Source organism: Argiope bruennichi, chromosome 6 (assembly GCF_947563725.1).
Source record: "Argiope bruennichi chromosome 6, qqArgBrue1.1, whole genome shotgun sequence".
Lineage (NCBI taxonomy): Eukaryota > Metazoa > Arthropoda > Arachnida > Araneae > Araneidae > Argiope > Argiope bruennichi.
In genome coordinates, this window is record NC_079156.1 from 15228654 (window position 1) to 15243061 (window position 14408).

Sequence of the window (14408 nt, forward strand, 5' to 3'; positions counted from 1 at the left end):
AATTAAATTGAAATTAGAGTTTAAAATATCATTATATATATACTTTTATAGCTTTTTCTGGATCAAAAACTTTTATTTAATGTTATAAACTGAAATTTAATAAAATAATTATCGTAAATTAGAATTTAACTTTTTAGCATAAATAAGATCGTCTTTTGAATTGATCGATATATGGAACTGGAAAATATAGAAATCCATTTCAGATTATATTTATAAAAAAAATGCACAGTTCAAACTTTTAAAGCAAATTATACTCAGCTGTTTGTATAAGTAAAATTAATTGATCATTCATTTTGAATTTTTTATTTGAAAAGTGTATTGAAAATTTATTAAAAAAAAGTTCTTGCAGGGAACTTTGAATTCCATTATTTTTTAAACAAGTATATTTCACAATTCAGTATTTTATTTTCATCGAAATTATTGAGTAATTTCCTTAAATCTACAGGTATAATTAATTTAGTTATCTACTATCACAATCATTGTCAAGATAAAAAAAAAATGAGGAGAGGAAAAAAAACCCGTTGTTTTAACCTTTTGCTCTTAGTGTTAAATAATAATTATGAGAAATTGTATTTATAGTTTAAAAAAAAAAGAATTACTTTGAAATTCAAAACAGTGATTCTATTATGCTATATGAAAATATTTAGAGATTAAAACGATTTAATTTCTTTTCTGGAATTGAATGAGTATATGCAATTATTAAGAAGTAATTCTATTAAATTTTTATCGCTAAATATTATTCAACTATATAATGGTATGAAAAAATATTATATTATAGGTAGCGCATTACTTTTTTTTCAATAAAATAAAGAAAAATAGTCATTTATTGTGACTTGTTGTCTCGCCTCTCTGTAGTTTCAATAGCTTTCCTTCTTAACTAGGATTCCAAGAATCTAAAAATTGTATGCACGTTAATGGGAGTTAGAAGGATTAAAGTATTTAACGAGATTCCTTTCTACTCAGGTGCACTGATTGTGATAGTAAAACGGTAGCAGATATGTATTCTCAAACGGTATTGATAGGCTTTGAATAGAAATGTGAAGAACATTAGGAGTGAAGAATTTTCAACCCCGAAATGATAAAATGCATGCAGGAATTTGGATCCTTTATTGCTTCGAGGATACATTGAAAGGAAAAGCTCATTTATCACTCTTATTTGAATTGACAGCTCGTGAGAAAATTTTTTCTTTGAAATAATTGTATTTCTTTTTCACCCGGGGGAAATGAATAAATGGTAATCTGGAATACAAAAACAAACTTTTACCGCGTTTTTCGTAGAATAATGTAAAGCGATATTGGGCTTATTTAGTTGGGTTCCTTTAAATCTGGGACATCTGGCACGTGCATGAATGAACACTTGAATTATCTTCAAATTCAGAATACTTTTACATATAAACTTTGCGAAATTAATTATGCTGTAAAAAGCTTGTGCATATTGAAAATAAGTTACAAATCACAGTTTGATTTTTAAAAATCTGAAAATTGATAGTGTGGTAATCGTTAATTTTGTGTTTCGGGAAATAGTATATACATCAGAAAAATAAATATAAATTTGGAAAGGTTTCAAACCTATTTAACAATGAGCATTTTACTTTTAAACAAAATAAAAGCACTTTTATAAAATTTATGAAATAAGTACGATTAATTATGTTAAATTACGATTAATTATGTTAAATTAGATTACCTCGCGTTTGCTGCGGAGAATTTGATATTAATAACTTATATAAATTTAGAGCAAATGAAATGAAGACGATTAATGTTTTGTCATGCATGATTTTACTTCTTAATTTTTTTTTTCCTTCTTGTGTAGTCGTTAGACATACAAATATTTATTCAGTTTTTCTATTTGATTTGTTTTGTTCTTTGTATACATATGACAGGAATGCCGGATATTTTCAATATTCCGAGTATGCAAATGATTTTCAGCTGAGTGAATTATTTTTTTAAATTTGTTTTCAAGAATTAAATGCAATAATACCAAATATCGCCACTTTGGCGCTAAACGTGCCAATGTAAGAAACTTGAATGAATTTCTACCTCTGCGAAATGAACTCTTCCTACAGTAACCTGTTTCTATAACGCCCGCCGTAAACATAGACGAATGTCTAGCAGTATTCTTGTCGTGGACAGACAGTAATTGTTACGATAGATAAACCAAATTACATGTACTTCTCGGTAAAAAAAAAATTAAGTGAGAGGGTGAATATTAGAAAATATATTTGATATACTTATTAATAAAAATAGTAAAATGACAGAGTTATTATATTATTTCCAAAAACATTTAATAAAAAGTTAGGAAAAAAAAAGGGATGATTTGATCCGTCTTGGTAGTTTCATTACTTAGGCTATTTATTTTCCGAACAACGGAAATTTACCCTTTTTACTTATTTAAAGAAATGCTATGTTAGCGAAAAATTAGAAGAGACGTGTGTTGTAAATAAGAATCAATAATATATCGCTATGTTTGGTAAAGATTTAAATAAATGCACAAAGATTATTTTTTTAAAGCAAGTGTCAATTTGTTAGTACTATTCCAAATTTAGCGCGTTTATAAAAATGAATGCAAGCGGTGTACTTTGCCCAACATTTGCAGTTTCAGTATAAGTGCTTCGTGGTATAAGGGTAAAATATTTTTGAAAATTGTGATTCATCGATTATAAAATACGTTCGGTCATCAGGTTTTAGCTGTAGATATCCAGTGCCGGATACGGGAAATTTGTTTTCGCAGTGCCAGATTTGACCATAAAAGTAAAATGAAATGGTTCATGTAAGGGTTTGAAAATGTTCATATTGAATTGCGCTCTGGTCGGCCATCTGTAACGAGGAACAATTTGACGCAGATCATCGCCATCAAAATTCCCGAAAACTTGAGATAAACAATTTCCCAGCTCTTGTCGGAATTTTCATAAAATTCCAATTCAGTTTTGTTTTAAATTATGTCTGAGAAATTACCAGTATAAGAAATTGTATTGACAGCGGATTCCTAAAGTACCCAGAAAAGAACGCAATAGGTAAAGAATGACAAATACTATTTCCTTTTCTATTTTTGTCCCTCTCCAACAAGAAAGGTGAAGTCATTTTACTTTCTAGATTGCTATGTGGAGAAAATATTGTGATCTTTAAAAGATTCCAATTTGAGTGTTTGCAAACCTCCACGCTTTTTAGATCTTCCCGAGTTCTAAAAACACATTTTGGCATTTTATCTGTCTGTGACAAACATAACTCAAAAATGTTTTGAGCTCGATGGATGAAATTTGGTTGAATACACCCTTTACACGAAATTTACAGCAAAGTTATCAAATTTTGAGCAAAATCTATTAAAAAGAAATCTCTCTGTTCAAATATAAGTTAACTCGATAACTACAAAAGGAAGAAAGTTAGGTAAATAAAATTCGGTGCACGGATTTAACATCTATGGTTTAGCACCTACTAAATTTTGAGGCGTTTTCCGGTTTTTCTATCAGTTCCGTGGGAAGGAATGTAACTGTAACTGTGCCCCATTCTTATGTAATGGAAGTTTGTGTAATAATGGAGGCGGGATTTAGGGGAGATTAAAGTTGGAACAACCCCTGTCTAACAGAACAAAAAAGAATCTTGATGTTCTTGTGATGAAATCGATTGTAAACAGCTCTTTAAGAGGCCCGTGTTTAAAGATTTATGTATCTGGATTAAAGCAGAAAAATAAATTGGTTTTGTGTCTGAAAATTTTATGCATTACTAAAACTAAGTTATCTTACATTTTAATATAGAATGTAGTCTAATAAATAGATGCGTTTATATAAAAATCTGACATAAGCAATCCTAAACTGCTCTGTAGTTCATGTTGTTTGGCTTACTTTTTTTATTTGTTCGTATACGAAGTATAGAGAAAGTATTCTAATCGTCAAAAAATTCGAAATCGGGATTTTTTCAAATCCCCTCGTATCAAAACTTCTTGAATTCGAAAAACATTTTTGCCGTAATGTCTGTCTGTGACAAAAATCGAAAACGTTTTGAAATGGACAGATAAAATTTGGTCTTTATATGAATATGGTCTTTATATAATATTTGTAGATTTCTTTCAAGTTTTGAACAAAATCTATTCAGAAAAGTCCTATTTGTCCGACTGTTCGAATATAAATCAACTCAATAACAACAAAAGGAACAAAGTTAGATAGATAAAATTTAGTGTACGGATTTAACATCTGTAGTTTATAACTTACCAAATTTTGAGCCAAATGCAAGAAGAAGTTGACTGTCTGTCGGTGTGTGCTTTCAGAAACGTGTAAAAGTGATAACTTAAAAATGTAGTGGCTTAAATATATCAAATTTGGTGTGTGATTTTGTGACTACAGTCGTAGCTCTGTTAAGAATTTTGTTTCATTCGTTTGGGAAAAAAGCGTAAAAACACACATTCGATTTTCGGTTACTGTTAATCCAAGTCATTTGTATTCTCTCAAGCATATAAACACTGTAACTCAAAAAACGTAATGACTTCATTATATGAAATTTGGTGTGTGATTTTGCGACTTACAAATGTAGTTCTGCATCAAATTGCTGTTTCGGGCTATTGGGAAAAAGGCGTCTAAAATACAAATTGCATTTTCAGATACTATTAACTACATACCAGAGATTCATTGCCAGGAAACTCACCAAGGATCACGCAATTGGTTTCAGCAAAATTGCTAAATTCTTGTCCTAATTATCGTACGCCAATGCCACACAAAGTGTTCTCTAGGATAACACTTTTATTCGAGACTATGCGAGAGAATTTTAGGGAAACCACTTCTGTTGGTTCAGTTATATCGTGACAGGGGGATGAGATATGGGTGTCATATTTGCTAGCAATACCACCTTTGACGATATTTCTGGGCGATTCCTAGGACGAAGTGAAAAGGACTGTGAATAATTGGCTATTATTTCAAAGCGGACTTTCTCACAGTCTTAAAATTTTGTAGTCATTGGTATTTTTATTTTTTTAAGGAATTCAAGGCACATCAATTCAGATTCTTATAAAATCTTGCTGCTTTATAGCTGTGTTTTGATATCACTTCTTTTTTCCATCTGAAAGATGCTTTGGATAACAAATTAAACTGGCGCAATACATTTGACTTGCATCTACTGAACATAATTCCTTTGGTTGAGCTCATATGGCACAAGTGTCAAATTAGGCTTTATTGCATCAGTCGAAGCTTTGAATTCCTAACATTCATCTTATTCATAAAAAAATCATTTATTAGACAAGACATGGAAATATTTACAAAAATTTATTAAACCTTAATACTAAAAACACGTATAAAAGTTGCTTCTTCAGTAAATGTGCGAAAGTCCGGCGATCCGTCCGTCTGGCTTCATAAATGTGGCACTTCATTCAAATCTAAAAATAAAATCAATAGTTCATTTCAATATAGGGTAATGATACTCAGAAAAAAAAAATTTATTTTCATGTAATTCTTTTATTTAAGGAAATCTCAAATTTTTAAACAAAAATATTACACTCTGCACATACTGGCATTTTGATTTTTAAAAAAATCCCATAAATAATTTTCTGATTTCTTAAATCAGTACAGTTTACTCGTGTGTTATTCAAATCAATAAAATGAGGCAGTGATATTGGACAATAGCTTGCCTCAGCATGCGTTTCCGTACGATAAATAGTTGCTTGAACAATCCACACCATCTAGCTGGCGACAGAACAGACCACTTTACAGGAAGAAAAGTGGAATTAATGATTATGCCACTTCTTTATTGGTAAACTTTACTTCGAGGATAAGATAAATTGAGCATGCACATCACAAAAAATTAAGATACAATAATTGACCAAAGCAACTGTTTGCAATTTTCTGTAGAAAGAATGATATCGCCTTTCTTGAAGTTTTTTTCTTTACTACGAATCATTTCAACGAACTTCTTAAACATCTGTGATTGAAAATTGGTCACAATCTTTTTTATTTCTTACTAATCATCTTTGGCGACCAGTCGATTTGTCGGCCGCTGAAAATATTAATTTTTTTTCAGCAAATTATTTTTAAATTTGCAATTTTTATAGATATATAACTTACATTATTTCAAAAGCTTTGCATAGTTCTGTTTATTGTACTTTAGATTTCCCAAATTTTCTGTCTACATCTTTATACATCTAATTACATCATAGGAAAAAGCAGCAGTATTTTAAACTGGAGGCACTTAAAAAATTTTCCACCATTGCATGATACTGAACTTAGGCCTTAATTTTAAGCACAATGATATCAAAAAAAATTATTAAAAGCACGTCTCATATTCAAACCTACTAAACGTGGAAAAATAAGCCGAATCGTCATATCTTGATACAATAATGGGGGGGAAAAAAGACAGGATGACATATTAGCAAAAAAAGCGAATGATTTGAGTTTCATTTTAACAGTAAAATATCTTGTAAAATAAACTTACTACAGGTAAAAAAAATTTTTTTTAATTATACGTCAGAACTTTTTGTATCATTGTAAAGGTATTTTCTTGAATTTAAAGATGCTACAAAAATCAGTATTATACTGTAATAATTTTGGAAGTTATCGCAAAAGAAACGTCAAAATTTTGTCTCACTTTTGATTCAAATCCCTCCCTCAAAAAAAAAAGTAGTTCCAAGGGGCGCATTTCTACCTTCTAAAGTATTTTAGTGCTACATAAGTTTAATAGCTCTAAATCAAACGATCTGGGCTGTAGAGAACCAACACACACACGCGCGCATTCATCTTTATCATAACTTTGGATAAGATATAGAAGTTACTTCCGATGAAGTTAAGATTCTTAAAGTAATTTTTAAAATCGATTGATAAATTTTTAAAATCGTTAAAATAAGGATAGCATGAAAATGAAATAATAGTTAGCCAATATCAAAAATTGCTAATATATATTCATTTATTTAGCATTAATCGGAACAAAATTTAGTAAGATGGATTTTTTAAAAATTTAGATACTTATAATTGAATCGAATCTTTAATAAGGCCAGCTTTAATATCCTATGTCTTGAGAGCATACAAAAACAATGTACATGAAAAAGAGACGGCTATAGCAAAAATTATGATTTTTTTAACACTGTTGTATGAATTCTTTAGAAGAAATCATATTCGAAGGAACATATAAAATCACAAATTTTTTTTAAACATAACGATCTCTCTCTATATAAAATGCTAAAGTACGTGGCCCAAAAATCAGGCTTATTACTAATTGTCGAATGGCAACAGTCACATATAAAGAAAACATCATATGAATTTTAGAGCGTTTCATTCACTGAACATTTTTCAATTGTACTGAACCAAACGCTTCGCTTAGCTAATGAATGGAGCTGCAAAATATTACTAGAAGTATTATGGAGATAATTTGCCTTGTCACCAAAGAGGGCATTCAGTCAGAGGAAAGAAGATGTAAAAGAAAGCAAGAAATGGGCTTCAAACAAAAAGTTCAATCAAGAGCAAAAATAGTCTTAATCACTGTCAGATAAGTTATTGTGGTAAAATTTAAGATTAATTTACGGTTTTCACGCCAAGCACGTCAAAATCATGTCAATCGTCAAAAACTCTCCAAAAGTCTGCAATCCTGGGTGTATACCAAAAATGCTAACAAACGGCTTTTAAAGTTGCAATTTTTTTCAATTTTCGCGTCTGTATAGTAATTTTAGGTCTAGCCGAAATCGTTATAACTTGCCTATGGAAATTGATACTCATATCTTTTAAAACAATTATCTTATAAAAATGGTTTTTGCATTATTTTAGGACTAAAAAATATCCTTTTACTAGTATGAATTTCATTTTCATGCACTTTTTCATTTAACTTCAATAATATTTTTAATTCAATTTCATACAGTATCTGAAATAATGTTTTTAAAATGCTATGATGGAATTGAAACTCTCCATCAAACCATTCAGGCACGTGCTTTTTCCAATCAATAAATCAGTAGTAGGATTTTCACTTCCGCTTTTATTTCGTAATTTATGCACTTAGTAATTTGCAGTACACTACTTTTTTTTTAAAGAAATGCATCCCATATTAATAATTAACAGCCTTAAAACTCAATAATCTTGGAGAACAAACTGGTCGCGAAAAGCAGCTCGTGGACATATATTTACGTAGCACTCAATCCTTGCACGCGGTACATCTTCGATGAAAATTGATTTCGCATTTATGCCGGCCTGAACCAAAATACTGTCACTACAGTCCCTTACTCGTAAACAAGCGAATTATATAAAAATACAAACAAAAGAGAGGCAATTTGATTTTATGGCATGAAGCTCCGAATTTCCTTACCTCTGAGTTGATATTATTTTTATGCACCGGTTCTGTCGATGAGCGGGAACATGTCTGACAAGGGATGGTCATCGTCGTGAACTTCACGCCCCCCTCCAGATGGTACTTCTGGCCTCGGAAGAATTCCGCCAGGATTACCTGAAACAGTTGTTGAAAATTATTCAAATGCAAATCTTCATTCCTTTATAAATCTACACTAATAAGACTTTTGGATCCACGTTTTAGACCTCTTTGAGTTCGAAAAACACATTTTTGGCATTAGGCCCGTCTGTCTGTCTATGACAAAAACAACTCAAAAATAATTTGAGCCTGAAGGATAAAATTTGGTATATGGTTTTGACACCAAATGTGTACATTTCTATCAAATTTTAACCAGTTTGTTCAGAAGACGTCTACCTGTCCGGCTATTCGAATATAAGTTAACCCAATAAATACAAAATAAAGAGAGCTAAATAGATAAAACTCAGTGCACATACTTAAAATCTATAGTATAGACACATATCAAATTGTGAACCAAATCTGTCAAAGGTTTTACCGTCTGTCGGTCTATTTTTTCGCATGCATGAAAACGCAGTAACTCATTAATGAGACGATTTAAATCAATGAAATTCGATAAGTTATCTTGTGATTAAAGCTGTAATTTCGTGTCAAATTTGATTTCAAATGCTTGACAAAAAGGTGTTCAAAATATATATTCGTACAACGGATGTAGTAAAAATGTTACATCCGTCCCAAACATCTATGTTTTGTAGCTATTGTTTTCTAATACTATTAGGACATTTGTGACTTTACTAGAAGTTCAAGATATTGTGCTTAGGAGAGGGTCAAAAATTTAATTGGGAAGTAATGAGAAAAAGTTTCAAGAACACCATTCCCACCGGTTTTGTTTTGAAATGAACTATTTTAATATCGTTTCTACTTTCAAATGACATACGAGAGAGTTATAATAGGAAGTTCAAATCCACTCCCTTGAAGTAAAATTCGAAATAAACTCAATAATTTTTTGATTAAGTCTAAAATTATCAGCTTAGTGAGAATTGTGCATGTTCAGATGTTTTATATGTTGTGTATGTTCTGGTTTTCTTTTAAAAGTATTTATAACCTTATTTCTTTTAATTCTTAAGAAACATGCGAATTAAACTTTTTCATATGTACTTTCAAGCCATAGCCATTCAATAGAGACGGATTGAATAAAATAAAACTGCTGTTTTCAAAAATCACCTTAATAAAGATATTGTCTTATTAAGTAGTACTTTACCTGCTCCGAATCCTGGTACAAATCCAGGTTGAGGTTGAACTCCGGGTCCTCCTGGTTGGCCGTAAACTCCAGGCATTCCAGGAGGAAAAAATGCTCCAGGTTGACCGAAGACATTAGGTCCTCCAGGTGGGACAAAAGGTCCATGTCCTCCAGGTGGACTAAAGACACCAGGTTGGGGAAAAGCTCCGGGTCCACCAGCTTGAGGGAAAAATCCGCCAGGTTGGGGAAAAACTCCTGGTCCGCCAGCTTGTGGAAAACCTCCTGGTCCACCAGGTTGAGGGAACACTCCTGGGCCACCTGGTTGTGGAAAACCTCCAGGTGCTCCAGCTTGTGGAAAACCTCCGGGGCCACCAGGCTGTGGAAAACCTCCAGGTGCTCCAGGTTGTGGAAAACCTCCAGGTGCTCCAGGTTGTGGAAAACCTCCGGGGCCACCAGGTTGTGGAAATCCTCCGGGGCCACCAGGAGGCATAGCTGGACCAGAACCTCCTGGATAATTGCCCCCTACATTGATAAGTACAGCATCTGGTTCGTGATGGGGTGGTCTTTGATATCCTACCCTGACTGACGCTCCAGGTCTTAAATATATCAATTGGCTAGGGTATGAGTACCTTAAGTAGCTACCAGTTGACGAATAAGAGAGAAGAATGACGATGAAGAAGATATATATGATCTGAAAGATAGAAATTAAGACATTCCAGTTTTAATATTCCGTAGTCGATAGGAGCAACATCAAAAGCATTTTACAAGAAAATGAATTAATTCCGTAAATAGAAAAAACGAAGGAGTATTACAATTTTAAAATATTAGTCACCTTTGGAGATCAGTTTGTTCGCCCAGATTATTGATTTTTTTAGGTTGTTAAAAAATAAAAAGGATTCGGAGCAGGTAAAAAGGAATGCATAAATAAAAAGCATGCATTAAATAAAAAGGAATGCATTTTTTTTTGATATTTTTTCCACCTTATTATTTAAAGGGACGGTGGACTCTATTAGACTCTTTTGCGAATTTTTCACTTAGGATTATGACATTTTTTATACAGATATATTAAAATATAAATAAGTCACATTTCTTAGAAAAACATTTTTAAACGAATCATATTATTTTTTTAAAAATTTTAAAATATTTCAGGCGACTTAATTTTTAATTTTTTTAATTATTTTCTTCTTATTACCCAATGTAAATTGATTTGAAACAAAATTACGCATGATTTTTTAATTCCAATTGAATGCTAATTTTTTAGAAATATTTTTATGCACACTTACTGAATTTTCAAAGGAAATTTATGCTTTTCTGAACTAAAATTGACTTTTAACTATCTAAAAAAAAAAAAAAAAAAAAACTCGAAACATAAAATGCATACCACATTTTCCTTTAATGTTTGACCGAAATAATTTTTATCAATTTCATTTAATTTCTTCGAAAACTAAGACATCTGGAACATTTCAAAGATATTTTAATCTAAATACAATATCATTTTGAGAAAAGTAATTAAGATGTATGTTTTTCCCTCTTAACACTTCAAATATTTATTTTATTGAACACTACATTTTATAACACTATTATAGTTGAATATAAACATATATTTTGGTAACGAAACGATAAAAATAAAATTGCACGTTTTCGTCCATTTTTGCTTATTTCAAAATCCAATGTCCCCTTATACAACAAAAAAAGCATGCATTGAACAAAATCTTTTACTGCAAACTAAAATCTGCATATATTACGAAATAAAATCGGAAGTGAAAATCACACTATAGAATTAATGATTGCAAAAACACGCGATTGAATGTTTTAATCGACGAGCTTAAAATACATCATAGCATTTAAAAACTTTGCTACATATACTGTATCAAACTGAATTAAACATATTATTAAAACTGGAGAAGAAAATTATATAGAATGTAATTGATATTATTAGAAACGTAATTTTCTTAGTCTTAAGATAATACAAAGACTATTTTTGTAATATAATTGGAATAATATATAATTAAAAGCTTAATTGTAATGTAATTGGAAACAAAATTAAAAATATTATTAAAATTAGACAAAAAAAATTGTATGGAAATGTTACTGATATAATTAGAAAGTAATTTTCTTATTCTTAAGATAATACAAAGACTATTTTTTTGCAGGATACGCAATTGTGTTGGAAGATAAGAACATCAATTTCCATAGGTAAGTTATAACAATTAACCATCTGACGCTAGTTAAGCCTATTTTTGCACTAGATTAAATGTTATGTTTAAGGCATATTTTTTTATAAATTTCTTTTGTTTTTTTCTTTCCTCTGATTGAATGTACTTTTTGGTGTCGCAGTGAACTTTTTCCAGATCATTTCTAATAATATTTTATAGTTCCATAAATTAGCTGAATGTAGAGTTAAATTCAATGTAGCTATAAAAATTCAATGAAGTAGTCTATAATTCGTATGATGCATTTGATTGTTGCCATTTGACAGTAAGTAATAATTCTGTGCCACGTACGTTCCTATTTTATCTATAGATAGATTAAATGAAAACGAAAATTTTTTGAAAAAAATTAATGTTTTATCTCAAACATTATTAAAACGCTTTGCGGATTTAGGTGTTTCGAGATTCTAGGTAGTACACATTATAAAGCCTCTCTTTTAATAAAAGATGAGTTTATGCAGTTCCCTATTTCAATACATTTTCTGCATAATCAACATGCTAATGATTTATTTTATTATACTGTTTTGTTTTAATTAATCTTATGGAAACATATACGTTTTTAGTAATTTATTTTTTTAATATGTATATCTAATTAAAGAAATAAAATGACTGAATTAATAGCAGTAATAATTCATTAATGCTTCCCTTCCTTATAAAGCATTTAATGTTTTTCCACATAAATGGTATGGGATTTGAGAGAGGAGAGTGTTGCCAACTCAATTGTAATCAAACCAGGACTGAGACTGACAAAATTCATCACAAAATAGCTTTTTGTTACTTCAACGGTCTCCAAAAAGTTAGTGGAAGTTCCAAAAAACTTTCTGGCATACTCTATAATAAAAGTGAATTTATTTTTAAGGCTCGCTTTTTCCCAATAAGTTAAGACCAAAATTTATGTAGAATTACAATAAAAGTCATAAAATCGTATTTATAAAATGCGATGTATTTTAATCATTGCATTTTTGAGATATCGCGTTTACATGTTTCTGAACGAACAGACCGATGGATGGTCAATCCCTCATTGGATTTGGCTCCACATTCGATACGTGTCTACAATATAGATGTCAAATCTATGTACAGAATTTTGTCCGTCTAACTCTTTCCATATATATACTGTGAAGGACTGAGTCTCGTCACGGCCACTGGAATTCTGGAAACAAGGAATCCTCCGGCTCGTTAATCAGTGGGATCAATGTGCTCAAGCCTATGCTGTATACTTTGAATAAAGTCTTCATTTATACCCAGTGTCGTATCGTACCTTTTCATTTGAACACCCCTTGTATATATATATATATATATATTGTGTAATTAACAATATTTTTTGTGTAATTAAATATCTTTATTTAATCTTGATTCAACGTATACTTTAAATTTCTTAATTTGTCATGTCCTTTTCTTATTTTGAAACTAAATATATTTAAAAAAGAACAATAACACAAGAGAATTTACTAAGATTATTATATTACATTAATTGGAAAGTTAAATATGAAGAGTTTGGAATATTAATAGGTAAGTATGTTTAAGAAATAAGCAGCTTAAGGGGACTTTGAAATAAACAAAAGTTAACGAAAATATAAAAGTTTCCTTTTATTATTTTATTATCAAAATATAAGTTTATATTCAACTTAAATAGCATTTTAAAATATATTGTACAATAAAATAAATATTTGAAGGGCATGGGTAAAAAATAATACATTTTAATGGCTTTGCTGAAAATGATATTTTAAATGGATTTAAATATCTATAAAATGTTCCAGGTGTCTTTTTTTTTTTTTTTTTTTTTTTTTTTGAAAAAATTATGTAAATTGATAATGAAGATTTTGTTTAAATATTAAGAGAAAACTGTGAATACATTTTATGTTTCAAATATTTTAGATGTATAAAATACAATTTTAGATTATAAAAATATGAAAATCAGTGAAAAATGAAAATTTAGTGTGTGTGCCTAAAAATATTTCTAAACAATTAACTTTTAATTGGAATTATTAATCCATAGTCAATTTGGTAATAATAAAATAAATAAAGCTCAGGTGTCGTCCTCGTCATCTAAATATGGTTCAAAATTACAAGGTCCGTCTTAAATTAGCCCTAATGTGACTTTAAAATGGGACGTTAATGTAACCACACTAAATCAAAACTATTCCTATTTTTCTATAAGAATATGCGCTTGCGAAATGGTTTCACTCTCGGAAAGAAACTGCAGCTGAAAAAAGTTGAAGAAGCTATAATTTATATAACTTAAATTTTGCTTAAAATCTCGGCAAATTTTTAAATAAATACTTTTAATAGCAAGATTGATATCCTTTACTTTGTTTTAATAATATCGTTCTTGATAAAAATTTTCAAAAAAGGTATATATATAAAACTTACTTGTTGTGACATTTTGATATAAGATGGATCAACTCTCGTCAATGCACAGCTCTGCTAAAAATTGGAATGATTAGATCTCGGTTCCCTTTTTATACAAAACAAGGCCTTTGTCTTTTCTATCAATCCAGCACGTATTTCTATCATTTTATAGCTCAGACCTTATATTTTTTTTTTCCAGCGAAATCGCCGAAGCGTTCCAGCGGCAACGGCCGTAATCGCCGTCAGAGCATTCTTTTGAATTTCTTTTCTAAAATTCTCTTTTCTTTGAAGAATTTCATTTTCTTCATTCGATCCATGACCCCTAGGTCTCCACCACTTCGCTGAGAATT

The 14408-nt window shown here is 30.3% G+C and overlaps 1 protein-coding gene across 1 annotated transcript; it reads right to left on the reverse strand.

The window, feature by feature from the left end:
- Window positions 1-5223: 5223 nt before the first annotated feature.
- LOC129972737 (calcium-binding protein P-like) lies at window positions 5224-14176 on the reverse strand. Its single transcript, XM_056086978.1, has 4 exons — window positions 14080-14176; window positions 9521-10190; window positions 8263-8400; window positions 5224-5356 (listed from the first exon to the last, which is right to left on the reverse strand). Exons 1-3 carry the CDS (start codon window positions 14089-14091, stop codon window positions 8282-8284), a joined length of 801 nt encoding a protein of 266 aa, XP_055942953.1. The 5' UTR covers window positions 14092-14176; the 3' UTR covers window positions 5224-5356; window positions 8263-8281.
- Between the last annotated feature and the right edge of the window lie 232 nt (window positions 14177-14408).

What these genes read in the sequence shown, in the direction of transcription:
- LOC129972737 (XM_056086978.1), bottom strand. An exon ending in TGTACCAGGATTCGGAGCAG is followed by an intron (nt 8,401 to 9,520) that starts GTAAAGTACTAC and finishes CAACTGTTTCAG; the next exon opens with GTAATCCTGGCGGAATTCTT.